The sequence below is a fragment of the Oncorhynchus clarkii genome, chromosome 1 (genome assembly GCF_045791955.1).
Source record: "Oncorhynchus clarkii lewisi isolate Uvic-CL-2024 chromosome 1, UVic_Ocla_1.0, whole genome shotgun sequence".
Lineage (NCBI taxonomy): Eukaryota > Metazoa > Chordata > Actinopteri > Salmoniformes > Salmonidae > Oncorhynchus > Oncorhynchus clarkii.
The window spans coordinates 58486080-58509907 of NC_092147.1; the positions used below are offsets into that span (position 1 = coordinate 58486080).

General features: G+C 44.4%; 1 protein-coding gene across 4 annotated transcripts in view; it reads right to left on the bottom strand.

Annotated features, from left to right (window-relative positions):
* Positions 1-2716: 2716 nt before the first annotated feature.
* The window catches only part of LOC139409564 (prominin-1-A-like), a 32005-nt gene continuing 10893 nt past the window's right edge, over positions 2717-23828 (bottom strand). For 2 of the 4 annotated variants that reach the window (XM_071154912.1, XM_071154920.1), the window contains exons 3-24: positions 19941-20005; positions 19332-19537; positions 19098-19218; positions 17678-17741; positions 17419-17508; positions 17000-17196; positions 15317-15391; positions 9428-9491; positions 8285-8441; positions 8052-8204; positions 7798-7921; positions 7596-7684; positions 7379-7463; positions 5924-6067; positions 5735-5803; positions 5538-5624; positions 5282-5335; positions 5077-5157; positions 4618-4686; positions 4312-4401; positions 4086-4198; positions 2717-3831 (exon numbers count right to left, since the gene is read on the bottom strand). In XM_071154912.1, the coding sequence (XP_071011013.1) occupies positions 3780-3831; positions 4086-4198; positions 4312-4401; positions 4618-4686; positions 5077-5157; positions 5282-5335; positions 5538-5624; positions 5735-5803; positions 5924-6067; positions 7379-7463; positions 7596-7684; positions 7798-7921; positions 8052-8204; positions 8285-8441; positions 9428-9491; positions 15317-15391; positions 17000-17196; positions 17419-17508; positions 17678-17741; positions 19098-19218; positions 19332-19537; positions 19941-20005 (2249 nt within the window). In that variant the 3' untranslated portion in view covers positions 2717-3779. The remainder of the gene's footprint in view (positions 3832-4085; positions 4199-4311; positions 4402-4617; positions 4687-5076; positions 5158-5281; positions 5336-5537; positions 5625-5734; positions 5804-5923; positions 6068-7378; positions 7464-7595; positions 7685-7797; positions 7922-8051; positions 8205-8284; positions 8442-9427; positions 9492-15316; positions 15392-16999; positions 17197-17418; positions 17509-17677; positions 17742-19097; positions 19219-19331; positions 19538-19940; positions 20006-23828) is intronic. The other 2 variants (XM_071154930.1, XM_071154903.1) reach the window with 1 other exon arrangement.

Genomic DNA, 23828 nt, shown 5'->3' on the forward strand with positions numbered 1-23828 from the left:
ATAATTTCACTTTGACGTTATGGGTTATTGTGTGTAGGCCAGTAACACAAAATCTATATTCAATCAATTTTAAATTCAGGCTGTAATACAACTAAATGTGGAAAAAGTCAAGGGGTGTGAATACTTTCTGAAGGCCCTGTATACTGTAAATTGGTAATATATACCGACTGAATGCAGCGCTCACCAAATGTGGCCTGCTAAAGCAGACATAGTGAGACTCCAGAATGCTACTGGACAGACTGAGTTCCTTCAGAGAGCTGCTGATCCTCACACATGTCTGCTCTAATGCAGTCACCACCACCGCTATAGATACAGCAGTCAGGACCATGGGATGGTGTGTGAGACTATGAGCTTTTCCTGATCACATGACTCGGCCAGGAAAAACTGGTCGCCTGCTCTGGGAGCCAAAGATGATTTTGTTCTGTGCCCAAATTCTCCCTCCTTTTCCTTTAAGTGGTTCAAGGAAATACCCCACATAGATTAAACAGCATAGGGCTAGTGTAAGCACGGGTTATTACACCAATCCTATGCTTTTAAATCCATGTGGGGGAGTTTATACTAGAGCGAAAAGGGTTGAGAATTGGGATGCAGGATATGACTCATGAGATGCTGTGACGATGTTCTGTTTGATGTTTCACTGTGCATATGATGAGTATGTCCCAGGTCCTGGAGGGTCAAAATGTCTCTTGATTTTCAATGCCTTTTAATCACAGACTGTCTTATATTCTCTCTGGCCAATCATTGATATTGACTGATCAATAAGTGAAGCTTGTGCCAGAATGAAACTGAAACCAGTAGGATTAGATGGCTCAATGACTTGAATTGTGTAAAGCTTGTGTAAAGCTTTAGAACAGGACAATAACAGAAAATCCCATTGCCTAGTATCCTACTGTTCAATCCAGACATGTTTTTAAATTGAACCTTTATTTAACTAGGAAAGTCAGTTAAGAACAAATTCTTATTTTCAATGACAATCTACCAGGGGAACAGTGGGGCAGTGGGGTTCTGGGGCAGAATGACAGATTTTTACCTTGTCAGCTCAGGGATTCAATTCAGCAACCTTTCCGTTACTGGCCCAACGCTGTAACCACTAGGCTACCAGCCGCTCCAGGTGAATGTGCTCTGAAAATGAAGTCTTTGTTTACTTTTCTTTGCTCCATTTTGACAGTCTGAGTTCCCCATTTGTATGGCCTATTATCAAAATGTTTATTTCCCAATCAGTTCTGAAAACTGTCCTGCAGTGTTTCATTTTCAGCCACACAGATACTAAATGTTTTGGGTATTTATGAATGAGTGCAACATACGTGTGTTATTCAATCAGTGACAACTTCAACATGGTCTCGTGTTTGTGTATGTTTGCTATTTTGGAATAAACTGTTTGATTGGATTGTATAGTATTTTGCCAGGCTATTTCTGATTCACGCTAACTGGTCGTTGTCTTGCCAAGGCAACAATGTAGTGTTTCTAACAGCAGAAACAGTCAGGTACCCAGGCTAACTACAGTAGTTGTGTCATTGGGTGCGTTCCAGATAACCATATTATGTGCAAGTTTGCAAAGTTTTACAAGATCATTATAACACGGTGATGTGGTAAAGATTGTAAAGATTTGATGTTCTACGCAGGCCTTAGGATTTGTCGATCTGGAATGTGCCCAGTACGTGTGTCACTGTGAGAAGTGCCCCTTTTCTGTTTTGTGAATAGTTTGTCATCCTCACCATATGGCATGGCTCCCACAGGTCGTTGTGTTTGATAGGCCCTTGACGTCACCAACTCACTCCGAGTTACAAAAACATTGTTGTTACCCTTTGTTTAAACTAGCCTTGTACCAGATCTGTTCGTGCCATAGGAGTTGGCAAGATAACAGACCAGTCACAGAAATGGAGGAAATACTACATTTACATTCAAGACACATGACCCACTGCTCTCATAACTTGGGATTTCAACCTCAACATGGCCATAGCCCAGCAATGACCAAATCTCTTTACAGCTCCACACAGCCTTGTGTGTGAACCAGAACAGTTGGTTAAATGTTGTGTTTCTCCTTTCGGGTTAACTATGAGAAGAATGACCATACCATGTCTGCTGAGCGGCACCACTCCTTATTGTCACGGCTATGGAACCGTGTGTGTGTGTGTGTGTGTGTGTGTGTGTGTGCGTCTATGGAGAAGGGAGAGAATGGTGGGAGGGAAGGGAGGTGCACAGAGGACAAGGGTGGCGGAGGCACCCACTCATTGTCTCGCGTCAGATTTGAGTCTGCACTCTCAAGTCGAGGAGCCCTTGGAGTGATGCCAACACCCTGAAGACAATGGGGACTCTTATCTCGTTGTTAGAAAAACCATGCTGTGGGTAGAGAGAGGAGGACTGAGGGTGAGAGAGAGCAAGGCTGCTCCAAGAGGCTAGAACACACTGCAGATGTGTCATTTGGGTTCAAATTTCACCCCTGATATCCATGATTCCATCCCCCTCTCCTCCCCCACCTCCCTCTCTCCCCATGGTGATGCTGAGAGGCTGTGTTCACTGATTCAGGTGGATCTGTGCTGTAAAACTACACGCATCGATTGATTTGTTCCATTTTTAGACTGCATCCTGTAAACAATAGTCTAATGCAGAACTCGTTTCTGTTGGCCGTTGTTGCTATCCTATCAGAAAGATGCTCTAGTACTATACTATAACAGTGACACATTTGAGAAAGAATTAGCTGACACACAGTCATCTCTATCAGTAGCAAATCTTTAATTAAAGTAATTTGCACAATGCTAAAATATATATATATAAAACAGACCTAATAAAGTGCTTTGTAACATACAAACATCCTACTCATTATTTGGCACACCATGTTATCATAGCGGAATCACATATTTCAGTCAGTATAATTAATTTTTAAAAATTAAGACAAAAAACCAACTCACAATGAAATGATCATAAACATTATATTGAATACCTACCCTATTTGATTTCATATATACTTTATCATTATATCAAATATATCATTATTCAGGGTGGTACTAGCAGGGTTTGTCCCATTTCCCATAACAAAATCATTTCAAATATAAAAAAAATGCCAGTGATGTTCTTTATGGTACATTCAAACCAAAATATTGGTTGAAAACATACAATATACATACAGTCAATCCATTAGATATCATGAACCACATGGGAAATGTTGAGGTTAGGTAGATTGCATTTTATCCTGCAACACTCCTGAGAGGAACTCTCTCTGTGTGTGTGTGTGTATGTGTGTGTGTGTGTGTGTGTGTGTGTGTGTGTGTGTGTGTGTGTGTGTGTGTGTGTGTGTGTGTGTGTGTGTGTGTGTGTGTACTGCAGACATTGAGAATGTGGCCTTTAATTCCTGACACACAGCATGGAAACATGAGGTGCATGTGTGGCGCATATGCCGTCTACAGAAAACAGTTCTGTCCATCGAGTGAGTGCGAGATCGCTCCTGCGTTTCAGTCCATCACTGAGGGAGAGTAGCACTTCCTTATTGAAATACACCATGCGACTGGCTTTAGTCCTGTTCAGAATGTTCCATGTAGTAGTTTTAGGTAGGGGTGCCAGAGTCCTGGTAGTGACAATCATTTGATTTCAATGAAGGTTTATTTTAATTTGATTTATTTAACCTTTATTTAACTAGGCAAGTCCGTTAAGAACAAAGTTCTTATTTAGGCGACAGAGTTCTGTTTGAAATGTTCCATGATCCTCTTGTCAGGGAGTTGTGACAGTCATGGTTATAGTCCCTGAGAGCAGTAACAGTCCTGGCCAGTCCTCTTTCCCTCAGCTCAGTAGGGTTGGACTTGGGCTCGGGGGATGATGCTCATGGCTATGTGGTTGCTGTGGGGAGAAAGATGAAACAAGAACAAAAAAAAAGAGTTTGTATCTTGGTCCCATACCACCTTTACTGCAACAACGTTTCAATCAATCATAGTGTCCTGGACCCGTATTCACAAAGAGTCACGCAGTAGTAGTGCTGACAAAGGTTCAGCCTTTTATGTCGTATTGAATAAGAAGATAAGATGATATGGGGGCCCACCGAGTACCTAAGTACAATCATCGGATGCATGCGTGTAAATATCTTAGCTACTCACTCGTAGTTATCACTGTGCTTCATCCTCCTGTAGAACTTGGCCAGTTTGATGGAGAAGACGATGCTGGGGACCAGGAAGATCGTACACCAGCCCAGGCTGAACCAGAATGCATTCTGGACAAACAGACACACATGTAGGTTAATAAACAATGCTAGATTAGCACAGTGAATACTTTTCTCTCTCTCTCTCTCTCTCTCTCTCTCTCTCTGTGTAATAGTTTCCTCACCAGAGATTGCACCATGTTTGAGCAGACTATAACCTCAGCTGAGTCCATAGCTTCAGCCACTGGGCCACAGAGACCAACCTGCTGAGTGATCTACAGAACACACACACAGAAGTGTCAATCAATCAAAATCAAATGTATCAATCAATTGTATTTTATATACCCAGCCTGAAACCCAGGCCTGTTTTAACAGAAGATAATCAACCACACATTCTTACACGTAGGGTTGAGGCTAAACCTAAAATTAAACCAAACACACGGTAGAGTAATGCAGTGATACAGTAATAATAGTACACTAAGTGAACACACCGTGAAATTAGCCCAGTCAGCATACGCCGTGAAGTACCCCATCTGACAGTCTAGGAACCCCCTACTCTCCTGAGAGAGAGAGAGAGAGAGAGAGAGAGAGAGAGAGAGAGAGAGAGAGAGAGAGAGAGAGAGAGAGAGAGAGAGAGAGGAGAGTGAGAGAGAGAGAGAGAGAGAGAGAGAGAGATGTAAATTCAACACACTCAGAAGTCATGAGAATCAGTGGAGCTTTGCAGCAGAGAATCAGGTGGACTTCCCTGTAACTATGTGAAGTGGGCCTTGTGAGCTAAGATGTGAGCAATGGCTGTGGTGCTACAGGCTAAGTCAGACAGAGAGCTGTGCTGGTCACACATCGGAACGCATCTCTCCCTCTTCACTATACAGAATGTGGCATTATGACGTCGTTTTCTGGTTGTAAAGTATTTTCTCCGTGACGGGATGCGCTTGTGTGTGGCTACTCACGGCCTTGACAATCTGTGAAGTGTTAGTGTTGAGGAAGTCTTGAGCTGTTCCCACTTCCCTCAACACATCTCCGACTGTGCGCTAAAGGAGAGAGGGAGAGAGAAAGAGAGAGGGATGAGCGCGCATTGCACAGCTACATTGTGACGTGGTCTAACGAAAGAACACTCGCTGCTCATGCTTTCTGAACATCCTGCAGTATACTCACATCGATATGTGACGCTATGACACCGAGGGCGTCTATGGTGGAGTTCAAATGAGTCTGAAACACAAAAGACCGACCGATACTATATCCACACGTACACACAACGTGACTCTGCTCTGAATAATGACCTCCGAAGAACTGATGAAAACACGTCACAGATAGTTCAGATAGCTGTACATTTAGTACGGCCACACGCATGGTACATTTAGCTGACGTTGTCCAGAGCAGAAGCCGACAGCGCCAGGCTGGTCGGACGTACCAGTTGTGGGATGATGGCAGTGTTAATGTAGAACTGGATCTCTCTCAGGTCTGTAGCCTCCCGTGTCAGCTCTAATTTAACACCAGTCTGGAGGGAGACGGTGGGACATGCTTCACATTACTGTCTTTCTACAAATGCACAGTCCAACACTGAGGAGCACATTATACGATGATGACTGAGTGGGTTTTACTACTCACTTGAGCAGCAGCCAGTTGGTCTAGCCTGTCTGCTGTTTCATTCAGATCAATGCTGGAAATATTGTTGATCTAAAAACAGACGTTGAAACCGTTACGGTATGTCATATGATCTGATGTATACTCAAATTCGATACAAACTACGAGACCAAAGGTCACACGGATGCGCACACACACGCACACACTTTGTACCTGCTGTGTGACAGAGCTGAAGTCGACATCATGGGCCTTGTCAGAGAAGCTGTGTAGCTGATTGCGTATGTCGCGGGTGAGCAGGGTGACGGTCGACAGTTTGATCTCATTCCTGTTAAAGTGCTGCTGAATCTCTTCTGTGTACTGGGAGGGGAAAGGTAAACACATGATTAGAAGGACTAGAGGAAAAAGAGGAGAGCAGATGGTTTAATATATAGACTTTACACCAATTTGGAAGTGGAAACATAAGATGATTCATTTGGGAATTAAATCCCCATGTAAAGTGATTCCCAGTGATCATCAATAGACAGTATATGGTGATAGAAAAAGTTAAAACCATATGTGATCGAGTAGAAACCATACGTGACAGAGTAGAAACAGTAGAAACCATACGTAACAGAGTAGAATCAGAAGGAACCCTACGTGACAGAGTAGAAACAGTAGAAACCATACGTAACAGAGTAGAATCAGAAGGAACCCTACGTGACAGAGTAGAAACAGAAGGAACCCTACGTGACAGAGTAGAAACAGTAGGAACCCTACGTGACAGAGTAGAAACAGTAGAAACCATACGTGACAGAGTAGAAACAGTAGGAACCCTACGTGACAGAGTAGAAACAGTAGGAACCCTACGTGACAGAGTAGAAACAGTAGGAACCCTACGTGACAGAGTAGAAACAGTAGGAACCATACGTAACAGAGTAGAATCAGAAGGAACCCTACGTGACAGAGTAGCAACAGTAGGAACCATACGTGACAGAGTAGAAACAGTAGGAACCATACGTGACAGAGTAGAAACAGAAGGAACCCTACGTGACAGAGTAGAATCAGAAGGAACCCTACGTGACAGAGTAGAATCAGAAGGAATCCTATGTGACAGAGTAGAAACAGTAGGAACCCTACGTGACCGAGTAGAATCAGAAGGAACCAACGTAACAGAGTAGAATCAGAAGGAACCCTACGTGACAGAGTAGAAACAGTAGGAACCAACGTGACAGAGTAGAAACAGTAGGAACCCTACGTGACAGAGTAGAAACAGTAGGAACCCTACGTGACAGAGTAGAAACAGAAGGAACCCTACGTGACAGAGTAGAAACAGTAGGAACCCTACGTGACAGAGTAGAAACAGTAGGAACCCTACGTGACAGAGTAGAAACAGTAGGAAGCATACGTGACAGAGTAGAAACAGTAGGAACCCTACATGACAGAGTAGAATCAGTAGGAACCATACGTGACAGAGTAGAAACAGTAGGAACCATACGTGACAGAGTAGAAACAGTAGGAACCCTACGTGACAGAGTAGAAACAGTAGGAACCATACATGACAGAGTAGAAACAGTAGGAACCCTACGTGACAGAGTAGAAACAGTAGGAACCAACGTGACAGAGTAGAATCAGAAGGAACCCATATGTGACGGAGTAGAAACAATAGAAATCGTAGTGTGACAGTCGTACTTTGGACACGTTGAGCAAAGCATTGAGGTCTATGAGATCATACAGATGGAGTGTTGTCCATAGAGGCCTGTTCTTTTCACAATCACTACAAACACACAACAATACATCATTACATAGCACAATAGCAGAACAAAAACAACATTACATTTAGAGTGACTTATAGTAACCAGAAAGCAGATCTTTAAGTTGTATAACCCTTCATAATGTTTCTACATACTTGTATACTTCAGTGAGTGTCAGGTTGCTCTTCAGGCCCAGTGTCTTTCCTAAATTGAAGCCATGTATCAGGCCTGGAGTGTCAGCAAACTGGGGAGGGGGGAGACACACAATCAATCAGTAAGTCAATGAATCCATTGTGTGTGTGTGGATGTATGAGTGTGTGTGTGAGTGTGAGTAGGCGTGTGAGTGTGTTTGTGTACCTGTAGTAGCTGTCCACTGCGCCAGGGCTGGCAGATGAGTGTGTAGACATTTCCTCCCAGTATAAACAGTACTAACACCACCAGCATGAAGAGCCAGGAAAACAGGAAACTTAGCCCTGCACCCCTACACACACAAATACGTTGAGATCACTCTTTCACTAGATTACTTTTGTTAAGGGCACGGGCGTCACTTATGCCAATACACACACACACACACACACACACACACACACACACACACACACAGTACATACGCCATGAGGAAGGTTCCTCCACAGTCTGCGGTGCTGGATCGTTCTGTTGGCTCGTCCTTTGGGCTTAGTCCAACCGGGCCCAAAAACAGACCCAGGAGGTTACACACTACAACCAGGAGAACTGAACAGCTCAGGATAATACACACACCCCACCTAGAGAGACAAAAACAGAGGATCTTTACCTTATCTGTTCAGTCCTGTCAGGTCAGTGTGGGTGTAAGTGTGTTCATTACCTGATCATCTCTACCCTCTCTGACTGTTGTGAGTACATGCCGATGTATCTCTGAGCCTCTCCCAGTGTGTCTGAGATGTTTCTGAGGGCAGAGACAGGGATGTTTCCCTTCACCTCAGAGATTTGTCTCTTGATGTCTTCAAGCTGCTGCTTCACATCTGAGGGAGAAGGATGAATATACCTCTAGACACTGATCCAAGGTCAGTTGTAAAGGTATTTAGGTAAGGTTAAAGCATAAGATGTGGCTATAAGGCTAGTAGACATAATCTTGATAGTGTGGGTGTGCATAATAACCTATACAAGGTAGAAGTTTAGCTGAATCTAATTGATTTATAAAGCTATTTTTACGTCAGCGGATTCCACAAAGTGCTTACACAGAAACCCAGCCTAAAACCCAGAGCAGCAAGCAATGCAGATTGTTTGCGTACAGCAGGTCAGCCACCAGGGGGAGACTCGTCGAGGTCTTGTGACAGACGGAGTACACATCACAAGGCGATGGCTCCCTCTGCTGGACGTGCCAGTTCTCAATGGGCTCTCTGGCCAGGACTAATTGGGGCTGGTGAGTAATCAAGGGCTGATTTCCAATAAAGCTGCCAGAAGGGCAGCACACAGGAGAGAGACTGGGGGAAGAAAGGACTCCCGTATAGTTGGGGACAGTTCGAGACGTAACAGGAGGGAGTTTTGTATTTTTTTTATCCCCACGGGACACAGCAAGACCCAGAGCCCAGAAGACGGTATCCCGGAGAGGGTCTCATGGGGGAGACCTATTCTTTTCTTTTGAATTATTTTAATAAACACCTTTGAAACTGAGCTAATCCAACTCTTTCCGTGTCTGATCTGTGTAAACGTTTTGACCCAACCACCTGGCCTGCCACAAGATGTAGAAGCACAGTGGCTCTGAAAATCTCCCTAGAAAGGCAGGAATCTAGGAAAAAACCTAGAGGATCCAGGCTCTGAGGGGTGGCCAGTCCTCTTCTGGCTGTGCCAGGTGGAGATTAGAAGAGTACATGGCCATTAAGGCCAGATCGTTCTTCAAGATGTTCAAACGTTCATAGATGACTAGCAGGGTCAAATATTAATCAGAGTAGTTGTGGTGTCTTAGTCCTATAACAGTTAGTAGTGACATTGAAGGTAATATACTCACTCTGTACCACGTCCTTGGTGTCGTTGGTCACTTTTTGGGGAATACTGGCAAAGAAGTCTTCTCCCTGACACACACACAGTCAGAACCATCCTCAGTAACACTCCAATGAGTTTCCCAGCATAAATTATGCATAGAAGTCAATGGAGGACTTGCATGAAAAATGTATCAAGCATGCATCTCAATTTCCCCCTCAGAACAGGACCATGCATACTACTGTATCATGTCAGTAACACTTCACTAATCCATGGCAACTGTGTGTAAACCTCAGTGCATTGTGTATTTCTCCCCCCCACCCCCCCCGCACAAACACTCAAATGAAATTGTATTTGTCACATGCACCGAATTTGTCACATGCGCCGAATGTGAAATGTGACCTTACCATGAAATGCTTACTTACAAGCCCTTAACCAACAAAGCAGTTAAGAAAATAATGTCAAGAAAATGTTTACTAAATAAACTACAGTAAAAAAAATACAAAATAATTATATAATAACAATAATGAGGCTATATACAGGTGGTACAGGAACAGAGTCAACGTGCGGGGGTACATGTTAGTCGAGGTAATTTGTACAAGTATGTAGGGGTAAAGTGACTATGCATAGATAAACAGCGAGTACCAGCAGTGTAAAAGCAAAGGGGGGGGGGGGGGGTCAATTCAAATAGTCCAGGTGTCCGTTTGATTCATTGTTCAGTAGTCATATGGCTTGGGGGTAGAAGCTGTTAAGGAGCCTTTTGGACTTAGTAGAAGTAGAAAGAACAGTCTATGACTTGGGTGACTGGAATCTTTGAAAAAGGTCCTGGATGGCAATAAGCTTGGCCCTGTGATGTACTGGGCCGTACGCCACTGTAACGCCTTATGGTCAGATGCCGAGCAGATGGCATACCAGGCGGCGATGCAACCGGTCAGGATGCTCTCGATGGTGCAGCTGTATAACTTTTTGAGGATCTGGGGACCCAGGCCAAATATTGGACTGTTAGTTGATCCATCGGCCAGTTTCTTGGACCACTATACCCATTTTGCCAATTGGACTTGGACCCCTCTGCTACTTGGAACCCTAGTAATCCACGACAGGTCTATCGACGTCACCGCACGTGGAGGCAAAAACAGACTCTCCCCCATCGTGACGTCCCTCTAAGGCCCTTCTGCTAGCCCCGGTCTGGTAACTGCTAGCTTGCTAGCCCCGGCCTGCTAACTCCTAGCTTGCAAGCCCCGGCCTGCTAACTCCTAGCTTGCTATCCCCAACCTGCTAACTGTCTGAATCGCCGTGTCCCCAGCCAGCCCAACCACTTACTGGACCCATACGATCACTTGGCTACGCATGCCTCTCCCTAATATCAATATGCCTTATCCATTGCTGTCGTGGTTAGTGATTACTGTCTTATTTCACAGTAGAGCCTCTAGCCCTGCTCAATATGCCTTAATTTAATTTACATATGCGATGACATCACCTGGTTTAAACATCTCTAGAGACTATATATCTCTCATCAGTACTCAATGCCTAGGTTTAACTCCAATGTACTCTCTTCCTACCATACCTTTGCCTGTACGTTATGCCTTGAATCTATGCTATCTTGTCCAGAAACCTGCTCCTTTTACTCTCTGTTCCGAACGTGCAGGACGGCTAGTTCTTATAGCCTTTAGCCGTACCCTTATCCTACTTCTCCTCTGTTCCTCTGGTGATGTAGAGGTTCATCCAGGACCTGCAGTGCACAACATGCCTACCACTTTGAAGATGCAAAATAGTTTTTATTGTGAAACAAACAAGAAATAAGACCAAAATAACAGAAAACTTGAGCGTGCATAACTATTCACCCCCCCCAAAAGTTGATACTTTGTAGAGCCACCTTTTGCAGCAATTACAGCTGCATGTCTCTTGGGGTATGTCTCTATAAGCTTGGCACATCCATCCACTGGGAGTTGCCAATTCTTCAAGGTAAAACTGCTCCAGCTCCTTCAAGTTGGATGGGTTTCGCTGGTGTACAGCAATCTTTAAGTCATACCACAGATTCTCAACTGGATTGAGGTCTGGGCTTTGACTAGGCATAAGACATTTAAATGTTTCCCCTTAAACCACTCGAGCATTGCTTTAGCAGTGTGCTTCGGGTCATTGTCCTGCTGGATGGTGAACCTCCGTCCCTGTCTCAAATCTCTGGAAGACTGAAACTGGTTTCTCGCAAGAATTTCCCTGTATTTAGCACCATCCATCATTCCTTCAATTCTGACTAGATTGCCAATTTCCTGCCGATGAAAAACATACCCACAGCATGATGCTGCCACCACCATGCTTCACTGTGGGGGTGGTGATCTCGGGGTGATGAGAGGTGTTGGGTTTGCACCGGACATAGTGTTTTCCTTGATGGCCAAAAAGCTCAATTTTAGTCTCATCTAACCAGAGTACCTTCTTCCATATGTTTGGGGAGTCTCCCACATGCCTTTTGGCTAACACCAAATGTGTTTGCTTATTTCTTTCTTTCAGCAATGGATTTTTCTGGCAACAATTCCATAAATCCCAGCTCTGTGGAGTGTACTGCTTAAAGTGGTCCTATGGACAGATATTCCAATCTCCGCTGTGAAGCTTTGCAGCTCCTTCAGGGTTATCTTTGGTCTCTTTGTTGCCTCTCTGATTAATGATTTCCTTGCCTGGTCCATGAGTTTTGGTGGGCGGCCCTCTCTTGACAGGTTTGTTGTGGTGCCATATTCATTCAATTTTTTAATAATGGATTTAATGGTGCTCCGTGGGATGTACAAAGTTTCAGATATTTTTTTACAACCCAACCCTGATCTCCACAACTTTGTCCCTGACCTGTTTGGAGAGCTCCTTGGTCTTCATGGTGCCGCTTGCTTGGTGGTGCCCCTTGCTTAGTGGTGTTGCAGACTCTGGGGCCTTTCAGAACAGGTGTATATATACTGAGATCATGTGACAGATCATGTGACAGATTCTACACAGGTGGATTTTATTTAACCAATTATGTGACTTCAGAAGGTAATTGGTTGCACCAGATCTTATTTAGGGGCTTCATAGCAAAGGGGGTGAATACATATGCACGCACTACTTTTCTGTTTTTATATATATATATATTTTAAACAAGTCACTTTTTTCATTTCACTTCACCAATTTGGACTATTTTGTGTATGTCCATTACATGAAATCCAAATAAAAATCAATTTAAATTACAGGTTGTAATACAACAAAATAGGAAAAACGCCATGGGGGATGAATACTTTTGCAAGGCACAGTAAGTGTTCCTTTTATCCAGGTGGGAAAAGGCAGTGTGGGGTGCAATAGAGATTGCATCATCTGTGGATCTGTTGGAGAGGTATGCAAATTGGAGTGGGTCTAGGGTTTCTGGGACGATGGTGTTGATGTGAGCGATGACCAGCCTTTCAAATCACTTCATGGCTACCGATATGAGTGCTAAGGGGCGGTAGTCACTTAGGCAGGTTACCTTTTCTTTTGTAGGCACAGGGACTATGGTGGTCTGCTTGAAACATGTAGGTATTACAGACTCGGTCAGGGAGAGTTTGAAAAGGTCAGTGAGCCGGCCGCGACCAGGAGGTCCATTGGGCGACGCATAGGGAGGGTTTGGCCGGTAGGGATATCCTTGTCTCATCACGCACTAGCGACTCCTGTGGCGGGCCGGGCGCAGTGCACGCTAACCAGGTCGCCAGGTGCACGGTGTTTCCTCCGACACATTGGTGCGGCTGGCTTCCGGGTTGGACGTGCGCTGTGTGGCTTGGTTGGGTTGTGTATCGGAGGACACATAGCTTTCAACCTTCGTCTCTCCCGAGCCCGTACGGGAGTTGTAGCGATGAGACAAGATAGTAACTACTAACAATTGAATACCACAAAATTGGGTAGAAAAAGGGGGTGGGGATAAAAATAAAAAAATGTCAGTGAAAACACTTGACAGTTGGTCCGCGCATGCTCTGAGTACATGTCCTGGTAATCCGTCTGGCCCCGCAGCCTTGTGAATGTTAACCTGTTTAAATGTCTTGCTCACATTGGCTATGTGATCAGCCAGTCATCTGGAACAGGTGGTGCTCTCATGCATGCTTCAGTATTGCTTGCCTCGAAGTGAGCATAAAAGGCATTTAGTCCGTCTGGTAGGCTCACATCACTGGGCAGCTCAAGGCTGAGTTTCCCTTTGTAGTCTGTAATAGTTTGCAAGCCCTGCCACATCCGACAAGAGTCAGAGCTGGTGTAGTAGGATTCAATCTTAGTCCTGTATTGACACTTAGCCTGTTTGATGGTTTGTCTGAGGGCATAGCGGGATTTTTTAGTGTCCCACTCCTTGAAAGCGGCAGCTCTAGCCTTTAGCTAGGTGCGAATGTTGCCTATAATCCATGGCTTCTGGTTGGTATATGTACATACGGTCACTGTGGGGATGACGTTGTCGATGCGCTTATTGATGATGCTGATGACTGAGGTGGTAAACTCCTCAATGCCATTGGTTGAATCCCAGAACATATTCCAGTCTGTGCTAGCAAAACAGTCCTGTCTGACCACTTCCGTATTGAGCGAGTCACTGGTACTTCCTGCTTTAGTATTTGTATGTAATCAGGAAGTAGGATAGTAGGATATAATTATGGTTAGATTTGCCAAATGGAGGGTGAGGGAGAGCTTTGTACACATCGCTGTGTGTGGAGTAAAGGTGGTTGCACATGTGACATACTGGTAGAAATGAGGTAAAACTGATTTAAGTTTGACTGCATTAAAGTCCCCGGCAACTAGGTGCCCCGCTTCTGGATGTGCATTTTCTTGTTTGCTTATGGCATTATACAGCTCGCTGAGTGCGGTCTTCATGCCAGCCTCGGTTTGTGGTTGGTAAATAGACGTAAACGACAAATATAGATGAAAACTCTCTTCGTAGATAGTGTGGTCTACATCTTATCATGAGGTACTCTACCTCAGGCGTGCAATACCTCGAGACTACCTTAATTTTAGACATTGCGCACCAGCTGTTACTGACAAATAGACACACACCACCACCCCTCGTCTTACCGGACGTAGCTGTTCTGTCCTGCCGATGCACGCAAAACCCAGCCAACTGTATATTATCCGTGTTGTCGTTCAGCCACGACTCTGTGAAACCTAAGATATTACCCTTTTTAATGTCCCGTTGGTAGGATAGTCTCAAACGGAGCTCAACCAGTTTATTCTCCAGTGATTGCATGTTGGCCAATAGAATGGATGGTAGAGGTGGGTTACTCACTCGCCGACAAACTCTCACAAGGCACCCTGATCTGCGCCCCCTGTATTTCCTTATTTTCTTCATGCGAATGACGGGGATTTGGGCCTTTATATCCTTCGCGTCAAACTCATTAAACAAAAAATCTTTATCCAGTTCGAGGTGAGTAATCACTGTTTTGATATCCAGAAGCTATTTTCAGTCATAAGAGATGGTAGCATCAACATTATGTACAAAATAAGTTTCAAACAATGCGGGGGAAAAAAACACATAAGATAGCCCAATTGGGTAGGAGCCATTAAAACAGCAGCCATCCCCAACGACATTCTTCTAAAAAGCACACACACACACACTAACTCACTGTCTTCCATGCAGAGGTTACCTTAACCTGTACTTACAAAAGAGGGATTCCCATTGATTATGAATCTGAGTTACATTATCTGTGGTCACTGACCCAACCTATTTCTATTCATGTTTTCCACAATGGCATTACAGTACGCAGTACTGACACAGCAAGAAAGGTGCCGTTGTGTATGATTACTTTGTCTGGCATGGCACCAAACACCTCATTTGGATATTGAACATTTGTTGCATATAAAATCAACTAGTTAATTGATAGTCTTCGCTTCCATAGCCCATATGGAATGATCCAAATACATAGTCTTGAAAAATGTGTCTATTTAGTCCAGACAGACTCACCTCTTTTACTTTAGAGTTTAGATCAGCCTCGGTGACGTTATTAACGGCCGACTGCAGCTCACTCAGACTGGGGACCTGTGGAACACACACACACATACACACACACTTTAGATTGCAAACTGCTCATAATCCTCAATGACTTCTTTGCAGTAAATGCCATTATTATGCTTTGGCAGAAGGGGGCAGCAAAGCCAGAACTATCAACTATGCTGACATTGCCTGCCTTGTTTTTGATTTTACTTTCATTTATACGGGTTTTTCTCATTGAGAAATTGAACCAGGTCACTCTTTACCAAGAGATAGCACCAATAGCAGCAGGGGGAACAATGTTTCAGACAAAACAACTTAAATACACTAACACAACATTAAACAAAACTATAACCACACATACAGTACAACAATTACATATTACGTTAAAAACACGAAAGTCTTGACTAAAAAACAGCTGTCCTAAAGACAATTACACCCTTCTATGCTATATACATCGATCAAGTATTTAAACTCCACCCACGAAACTAGATCATCACATTTTAAAATGATGCTCGTTATCAAAGTAGATCAGTGAGAGGGATTAATTAAAAACTGCATTGTCTATGATAAAATAAACTGAAGTCTAAAAACAACATTTATATGGAACTATTCAGGCCTTTTGTTGGACATGTATTTAGAAGATAAATACACAATGCAGAGGATGAGAGGTCAATATAGTACTAAAGGTCAAGAGGACTAAAAGTCAATAGAGTACTAACGATCAATGGAAATAGTGTTATTTTCTGTAATAGGGATTAAAGACCAATGGGTCAGAGACATGGGAGGAATTTCAGTCCGGGACTCATAGCTACATGGCAAATTCTCATTGGTATACATTGAGCCTGAAATCGGATACTTGTTACTTGGCCATTGGCACAGTTTAATTGCAAGGAATTCTAATTGGTCAACCACAGGCTAGAGCTGGGTTATAAAACTACATCCTGTCTCTTTGTTCTGTGGAGAGAATCACTGAGGACAGGGGAGAATGAACATCTACCTCTCAGCATAACATCTATGATTTGTCCTCCTCTTTGAATAAACCAATTGTTCGCCCCCTGATATGCTTAAGGGCCTGTGTTATTGAAGAGTAACATCAACTGCTAACAGACAGAAATATCTGGTTTCATCTTGTGTTACTGATAAGGTGTGTGTGCATGTGAGCATGCATTATGAGCTGTCATTTTCCTGAAACCGAAGCCCTTCGTTGGTGGTAGCCTGTTTGGGGGGGGGGGGGGGGGGGGGCGTCAGAGGGAGGGAGTAGGAGGAGGAGGCGGAAGAAAGGACAAGTCAGGTCAGCTTACAGACTGAAACCTGACATCCAAAGATAACACCATGAGTCAATGAGTCTACTCATTTGCCTGTGTCGTGTCGATCTCATTAACCCAGTAATGTGTTCCTCCTGTTGCAAGGCAATTTCCTCAAAACACAGTCCATCACCACACAACACACACTGTCGAAAACCACACACACATGTTATCAGGAACACAGAAGAGCTTGATTGTGTTTAACAAAAGGCCTGAATCCTTCCTTATCAAGAACAAACCAGTAGGATGAAAAGACACACACCGGTGGGTACAGACAGGGTGATAACTGAACAATCGTGGAAACGTGGAAAGAGGAAGAGGCGGCAACACGAAACTAAGTTGTACTCACAGCGATAGTGGTGGCAAATGTTAGTTTCTGTAGCTCTGACTGATAGGCCGAGCATGCAGTACAGTTAGGGTTTCTCAGTGTGCTGTTGATGCGGTCTCTGACAGAGCTAACATTAGCCTGGACCACAGATACATCAGACCGGACCTGGGTTAGAGTAGAGTCTAACCTCACCAGCAGGACACTGGTACTGTTCACCACTAGGATACAAATACAACATACACACATTTTAAAATGTCAGAAGACTTTAAAAAGCACTTTGTTAAACAATTAATGTAGATAATTCAAATGAACCTATATCAGAAGAGGAATATACACACAAACACCACATACAAGCGCACACACACAGAAAACCCTGTTAGAATATCAGAAGAGGAATATACACACACACACAAAAACACACACACAGGATGGAGTTGTACCATTGGCTATATCTCTGACAGACTGCAGGGAAGGTTTCAGGGGGCCCTCTAGCCTTCTCTGGATCTCCTTGCCCAGCAGATTACCTATATCTGGGAGTGAGAGAGAAGGTAGATATTTATGTCATTGGTGTTTCCCAAATTGTGAATGGCAGCTAGTCACTACTGGGTCAAAACGACAATTGGATTTACAGTTATTTCAGTGTGTTTGTACTTTGCAGAACGTGTGATGCATTATGTGACTAGAAGCTCGGGTACTCACTATTGAGGCTTCTGGTGACTTCATCCACTGTCTCATTGCTCCCTATCAGCACACTATCAATTTGCTGAGCAGAGATAGAAGACACACACACACTTAGACACAGGAGAGACGACATACAATTGAGGAGACTCTCTCAAGCACATTCTGAACACAAAACTGAAACTTCAAAGCCACTACCGACAGCCAAAATGAATGATTGACCAGTTCTAATAACACAACCTGCCCTACCATTAACCTATCCTATCCTTTCCTTTCCATCCTTTCTCTCTCTTCCCCCCTTCTTCCCTCCTTCTTCCGCTCTCATCCTCTCTTTCTCCCCAGTCTTGCCCCCTTTCTCTCCCTCTCTATCCCCTGCCTTCTTCTCCCTCTCTTCCCCTGGCGTCCCTCTCCCTCTGTTGTACCAGATAAAAGTGTTGACAGTGCAAGCTTGACAGTCAGTTAACCATTAAGGTGAATGGGCGACTAATGGTGTGACAGAGGGTCAAAGGTCATACCCCCAAGACATGCTAACCTCTCACCATTGCAAATAACAGGGGTGGTTAGTATGTTTTGGGGGTATGATGTTTGACCCACTGTTTTTAAATCACTCGTCATTATTCACAATTCATTTAGGATGATCCGTAACCATGGTATCATCCACGCTAATGTAGAAGTGTTTAGAAACATATTATATTCTTATTTACAGTAAAAGAGACTCCAAAATAACAATACAATATTTACCATTGATTTCTAAATGGGCACTAAATAATCTGAAACACAACCAAAACGAACTGCAAATGCATCCGACAAGTTTGTAGAGTCACGCTTGATGTAGTCATTGCGTCCTGGGTACATGAAATTTAAAAAATGTAAACCTGTGACAACTTGATTCATAATAATCTTTAGGGGTCAATACATTTGACCCCTAACCTTCTTGAGAAAAAAACATATCACTTGTTAAACAAAATCTCTTTCTCTGAGCAATTGTATTAGTATAAAACTATGTAATCCCCCCCCCAAAGAAATTGCATACCAAGGGCAGCTGAGGGGAGGACAACTCATAATAATGGGTGGAACAGAGTGAATGGAATGGTATCAAGCACATGGAAAACATGTTTGATGTGTTCAATACCATTCTATTTATTCCTTCCAGCCATTACCATGAGCCCGTCCTCCCCAATTAAGGTGCCACTTGCTGCCTGTAGCATACTCCGTAGCTCCAGTATTTGAATTATTTATTTTGTCATTCTTGCTCATCTTTATCAATGGTGTCAATAATTTCAGACCCCACTGTTCATCTATAAAACTGTCTGTATTGACATGTCTATAATGTTTTAGAAACTAAACTGGTCTTCCTTCTTCATTTATTACTTAGGTTTTCTACTCCCTTCTGAAAATCACAGGTAAGTCCTCTCTCACACGCACGCGCTCACGCACACACCTGTGGGACAGCAGTGAGGTAGGTTTGGAGGTTGTCAAGTGTATTGTTGAGTTCTACAGAGCTGTCCTCGACACTCCCTTTCAGAAACTGGTTGCTGAAGAACATGCAGATGTTCCCTGAACTACACACACATGCACAGAAAAGTCAGTGTGTGTTCATTGTTTCACTTCATATCAAAAATTTTCCGTTTTTTTTTTTCTTATCCAAAGGCTTAAAATATGCGCACACACTTACAGTATGACTAGCGTGGTGAGTAACGTAGCCCAGTAGAATCCTCTCCTGTGACAGTAGACAGCTTTAGTCTGCTTCTGGTACATGTGTCCTCCACAGCGTCCACAGCAGCGACAGCAGGCCAGGCAGAACCCCACCAGGGGCATCAGGATAATGTACACGATCCCTATAGCAGCACACACTAGGAAACCAACTTCATAGAGAAGGACCTGAGGAGATTCACACACAGTTAACATACACAGACACACACACACACATTAACATAAACACACAGATACACTAGTAGAATATATAGGATTATGAGCACAGTGTAAATAATAAGAAGAAGAAAAGTTGGCTGATTCAACATTGGTGAAGAGAAGGATGGTGACACTTTGCTCAAATATATTAACGTTGCACATTACTGTGTAGTGTTAGTGTACTTTACACTGTCATCTACTACTCATGCAATACTATGAAAACCGAATGACCAGAAATATTCATTAGACCAATCTTCTATCTGTAACAATGAAGAGTCATTGTTGTTCGATGTGACGTCACACTCTGTCAAATATCACTAGACAATAGATTGACTGTGATGTGGACAGGAGTCTTACGCGCATCTGTTCTCACCTCTTTAATGGTCTTGTCATCATTGTATTTATTGCCATTTTCCTCCAATAATTTCACCAGCAAATCTAAGAGAGAGAGATGGAGAGGGAGAGAGAGAGAAAAAGAAAGGAGGAGGAGGATCTGGATAAGCACTACACAATACGTACATATTTAAGGGTCTTGAGATCATACGGCATATGAAAGCAATTGTGAAAACGTACACTTATGATATAACTATTGTTCCCTGAAGGAGGGAATGAGGTATAACATACTATGGGGAGTCAACAACCAATCATATTCACCTGAAGAACTGAAATCCCGCCAAACGGATGCCAAGCCCGCCCTCGGAAGTCCCGCCTTCCTGACTATAATACTGGGGGGGTCGCATACATTTCCTCAATTAAGTACCGCTCTTCAGCGAGCCCAATTCCACTGTAGGCGCGGATTGATTGTATGTTCCCATAGTATGTTATACCTCGTTCCCTCCTTCGGGGAATAGTAGTTATATTCATAACTGTACGTTCCTTTTCAGTTGGTCACTCTGTATAACATACTATGGAAACAATCACTCCCCAAGCCTAGCACGCCTATGACAGCCCATGCACACACAGGAGGGGAGGGGGGGGGGGGGGGCGTATGTGGCGCATGTGACAAATAAAATTAGATTTGAGACCCTGGGGTAGAACTGACAATACCTACATGACACGTCGAGATGGCTCCCACATAAGCTTCAAATGTATAAAAAGAAAGGCCCTGCTCAAAAAGCTCTTGGAAGGACATCAAAAAGTCCACCAAAGAGCTCTGAAAAGGAGAATCTCCTTTAACCTGACATCACATCTCAAACGCACGCCACTTATATGTTATACAACCGTCTCGTAGAGGGCGCACGGGCCGAGTGTATAGACATAATCACCGTCAAATTCAACCTGTCAGGGGCCAAACCCACAGATCCATATCTGCGGCCGTGGGTAACAAATTCTCACTTGCGACTGGGACAATAGATCCCAACGACACGGAACCCTTCATGGATCCCTGTCCAACAGGCGGATGGATGATCTCTGGGAATCAAGGTTGCTCGGGCCAACGGGGTTGCCACCTGAATCAACACCAGACCCTCCTGATGGACCCTCTCCACATGGGCATGAATCAGGCCCAGCGGAGGAACGCATAGAGCAGGGTCCGAGGCCACTGACACGCCAAAGTGTCTGTTCCCAAACGGGAGCGCCAGTAACCGTCATTGAGCAGAACAAATGACAATGCACATTTTTCGAGCGATCTGGGAAAGAGGGGTGCAGTCTCCACTCCCCCTTGGAAAGTAGAACTGCCCCATGTTGAGAGATCTGGGAAGATACATCGCCCTGAGTGACAGAAAATGGGCACTGCTTCATACGAGCGCCCCCCTACTGCCTGTTGATGTACGCCACCGCCAGCCTGTTGTCGGACATTACCAACACATTCTGTCCCTCCAACTATGGAAGGAAATGCCTCAGTGCTAGCAAACAGTCAGTAGCTCTAGGTAATTGATATGCAGCGCCCTTTGCGCTGTTGACCAAATCCCTCTTTTTGAGTAGCCCACACAAAGCGCTCCCCATCCCAGTAAAGATGCATCTGTCGTGATCAACATGCAACACACTACCGGGCCCATGAGAACCCCTTGCAACAACAAACGTGGGTCCCTCCATGGAGTCAACTCCCTTAGGCATGACGGTCATATCTTGAGCAGTCAATGGCAGTAGCGAGATGTGTTCAGACGCGTAGCAATCACTCGGCGCTGAAACAGACGCCTCAACAGAAGTCCTCGAGGCACCACAGCTTTCATAGAGGCCATCAGACCCAATAACCGCAGGCACAAGGGAAAAGGCGCAGAGTGCCCCAGTTGAAACCGTGCCGGACAGAGCCGGAATGCGACCCTCCTTTGTTGGGACAATAAACACAGGATTCAGAACCGTGTCCAGAATGAGACCCAGACACTGAAAGCACTGAGCCGGAGTCAAACAACTGTTCTTGTAATCCACTTTGCACCACAGACTTAATATGGGAAACCAGCGTGGCAGGGTGGAGCTCCACCTGTTCCCTCGACTCCGCTATGACCAGCCAGTCATCCAGATAGGCCAATACTCTGATCCGCTGGCACTGCACCGGTGCCAATGTCGCCTCCACTGCCATAGAAAAGGTGCAGAGCGATCGGGAGAGTCCGAAAGGCAGGACCAGAAACTCGTAGGCCACACTCTCGAAATGAAACCTTCTGTGGGGAGGATGTGTAGCCACATGAAAACATGCATTCTTCAGATCTATGTGCGTAAACCAAACGCTGGGACACACCGACTGCAATAGCCAGCAAAGTATTAGCATTTTGAAATTGCAAACCTTGAGGTGATTTGTTTAAAAACACGCAAGTCCAGGATGGGACTCAACGTTCCATCGCTCTTGGGAACTGACACGGGGACCAGCCGAATAGCCTGCTTTTGAAGGAGAGAGGAAATCTCCTCTCTCAAGACAGGCGCTAGGACCTCGGAGACCATTGACATAATGACATCAAGAAAGGTTTGGGGGACTTCGCAAACCAGTAACTTGTCCCCATTGACTGAGCCACTTGGGAGCACTGTTGCCCTTGTTGGTGAAACTGGCTCATCCAAATACATCCTCCTGTCCCTGTCAGGAATCCAAGACAATGTCAACCAGAGGTGGTGGTGAACCCATACTTCTCACCATAGCCAGGATAGTACAGCAGGACGGACGCAGTACAAAATCAACAGCAGCACGGATTTCATCGAGAAGCTCTGAAACCGGCTTCCCCGACTCTGTGGTCTTATTCAGCTCCTGTAGCAAATCAATATAATACATCAGCAGCATTGTGACCACATTCAATGACCGGGCCGCCACACCCTCAGTGAAGTACACTTTGTCCAGCTGATCCGCCGAGAACCAGCACTGTGTATTCATCGTGCTAGGATTAGCCCTCTTTGTAGCCTCTGGAGCTAAGTAACTTGCCAGCTTTCCATCCATCCATCCAGTGTTATATCCAGGAAGGCGGGGCTTCCGAGGGCGAGCTCAGCAGCCATTGGCCCGTTTGGCATGATTTCAGTTTTATTCAGGTGAATATGATTGGTCGTTGACTCCCCATAGTATGATATACCATGTGACTGACTGAAAGGCAACTTTTTCAGTTCTTATTGGCATTCCCTCTCTCATTTCTATATACACAAACACAGCCAGTCATCATTCAACCTACAAGGATTGGATATCAGTACAGCAAATATATTCAACATAAACACAGCAAAAAAAGAAACATCCTCTCACTGTCAACTGCGTTTATTTTCAGCAAACTTAGCATGTAAATATTTGTATGAACATAACAAGATTCAACAACTGAGACATAAACTGAACAAGTTCCACAGACATGTGACTAACAGAAATGGAATAATGTGGTTAAAATCAAAAGTAACAGTCAGTATCTGGTGTGGCCACCAGCTGCATTAAGTACTGCATTAAGTACTGGACGGCACCAGATTTGCCAGTTCTTGCTGTGAGATGTTACCCCACTCTTCCACAAAGGCACCTGCAAGTTCCCGGACATTTCTGGGGGGAGCCAACAGGTCCCAGACGTGCTCAATGGGATTAAGATCCGAGCTCTTCGCTGGTAATGGCAGAACACTGACATTCCTGTCTTGCAAGAAATCCCGCCTAGAACGAGCAGTATGGCTGGTGGCATTGTCATGCTGGAGGGTCATGTCAGGATGAGCCTGCAGGAAGGGTACCACATGAGGGAGGAGGATGTCTTCCCTGTAACGCACAGCGATCGCCCCAGACCATGACAGACCCTCCACCTCCAAATCGATCCCGCTTCAGAGTACAGGCCTCGGTGTACCGCTCATTCCTTCGACGATCTGACAATTTGATTTATTTTAC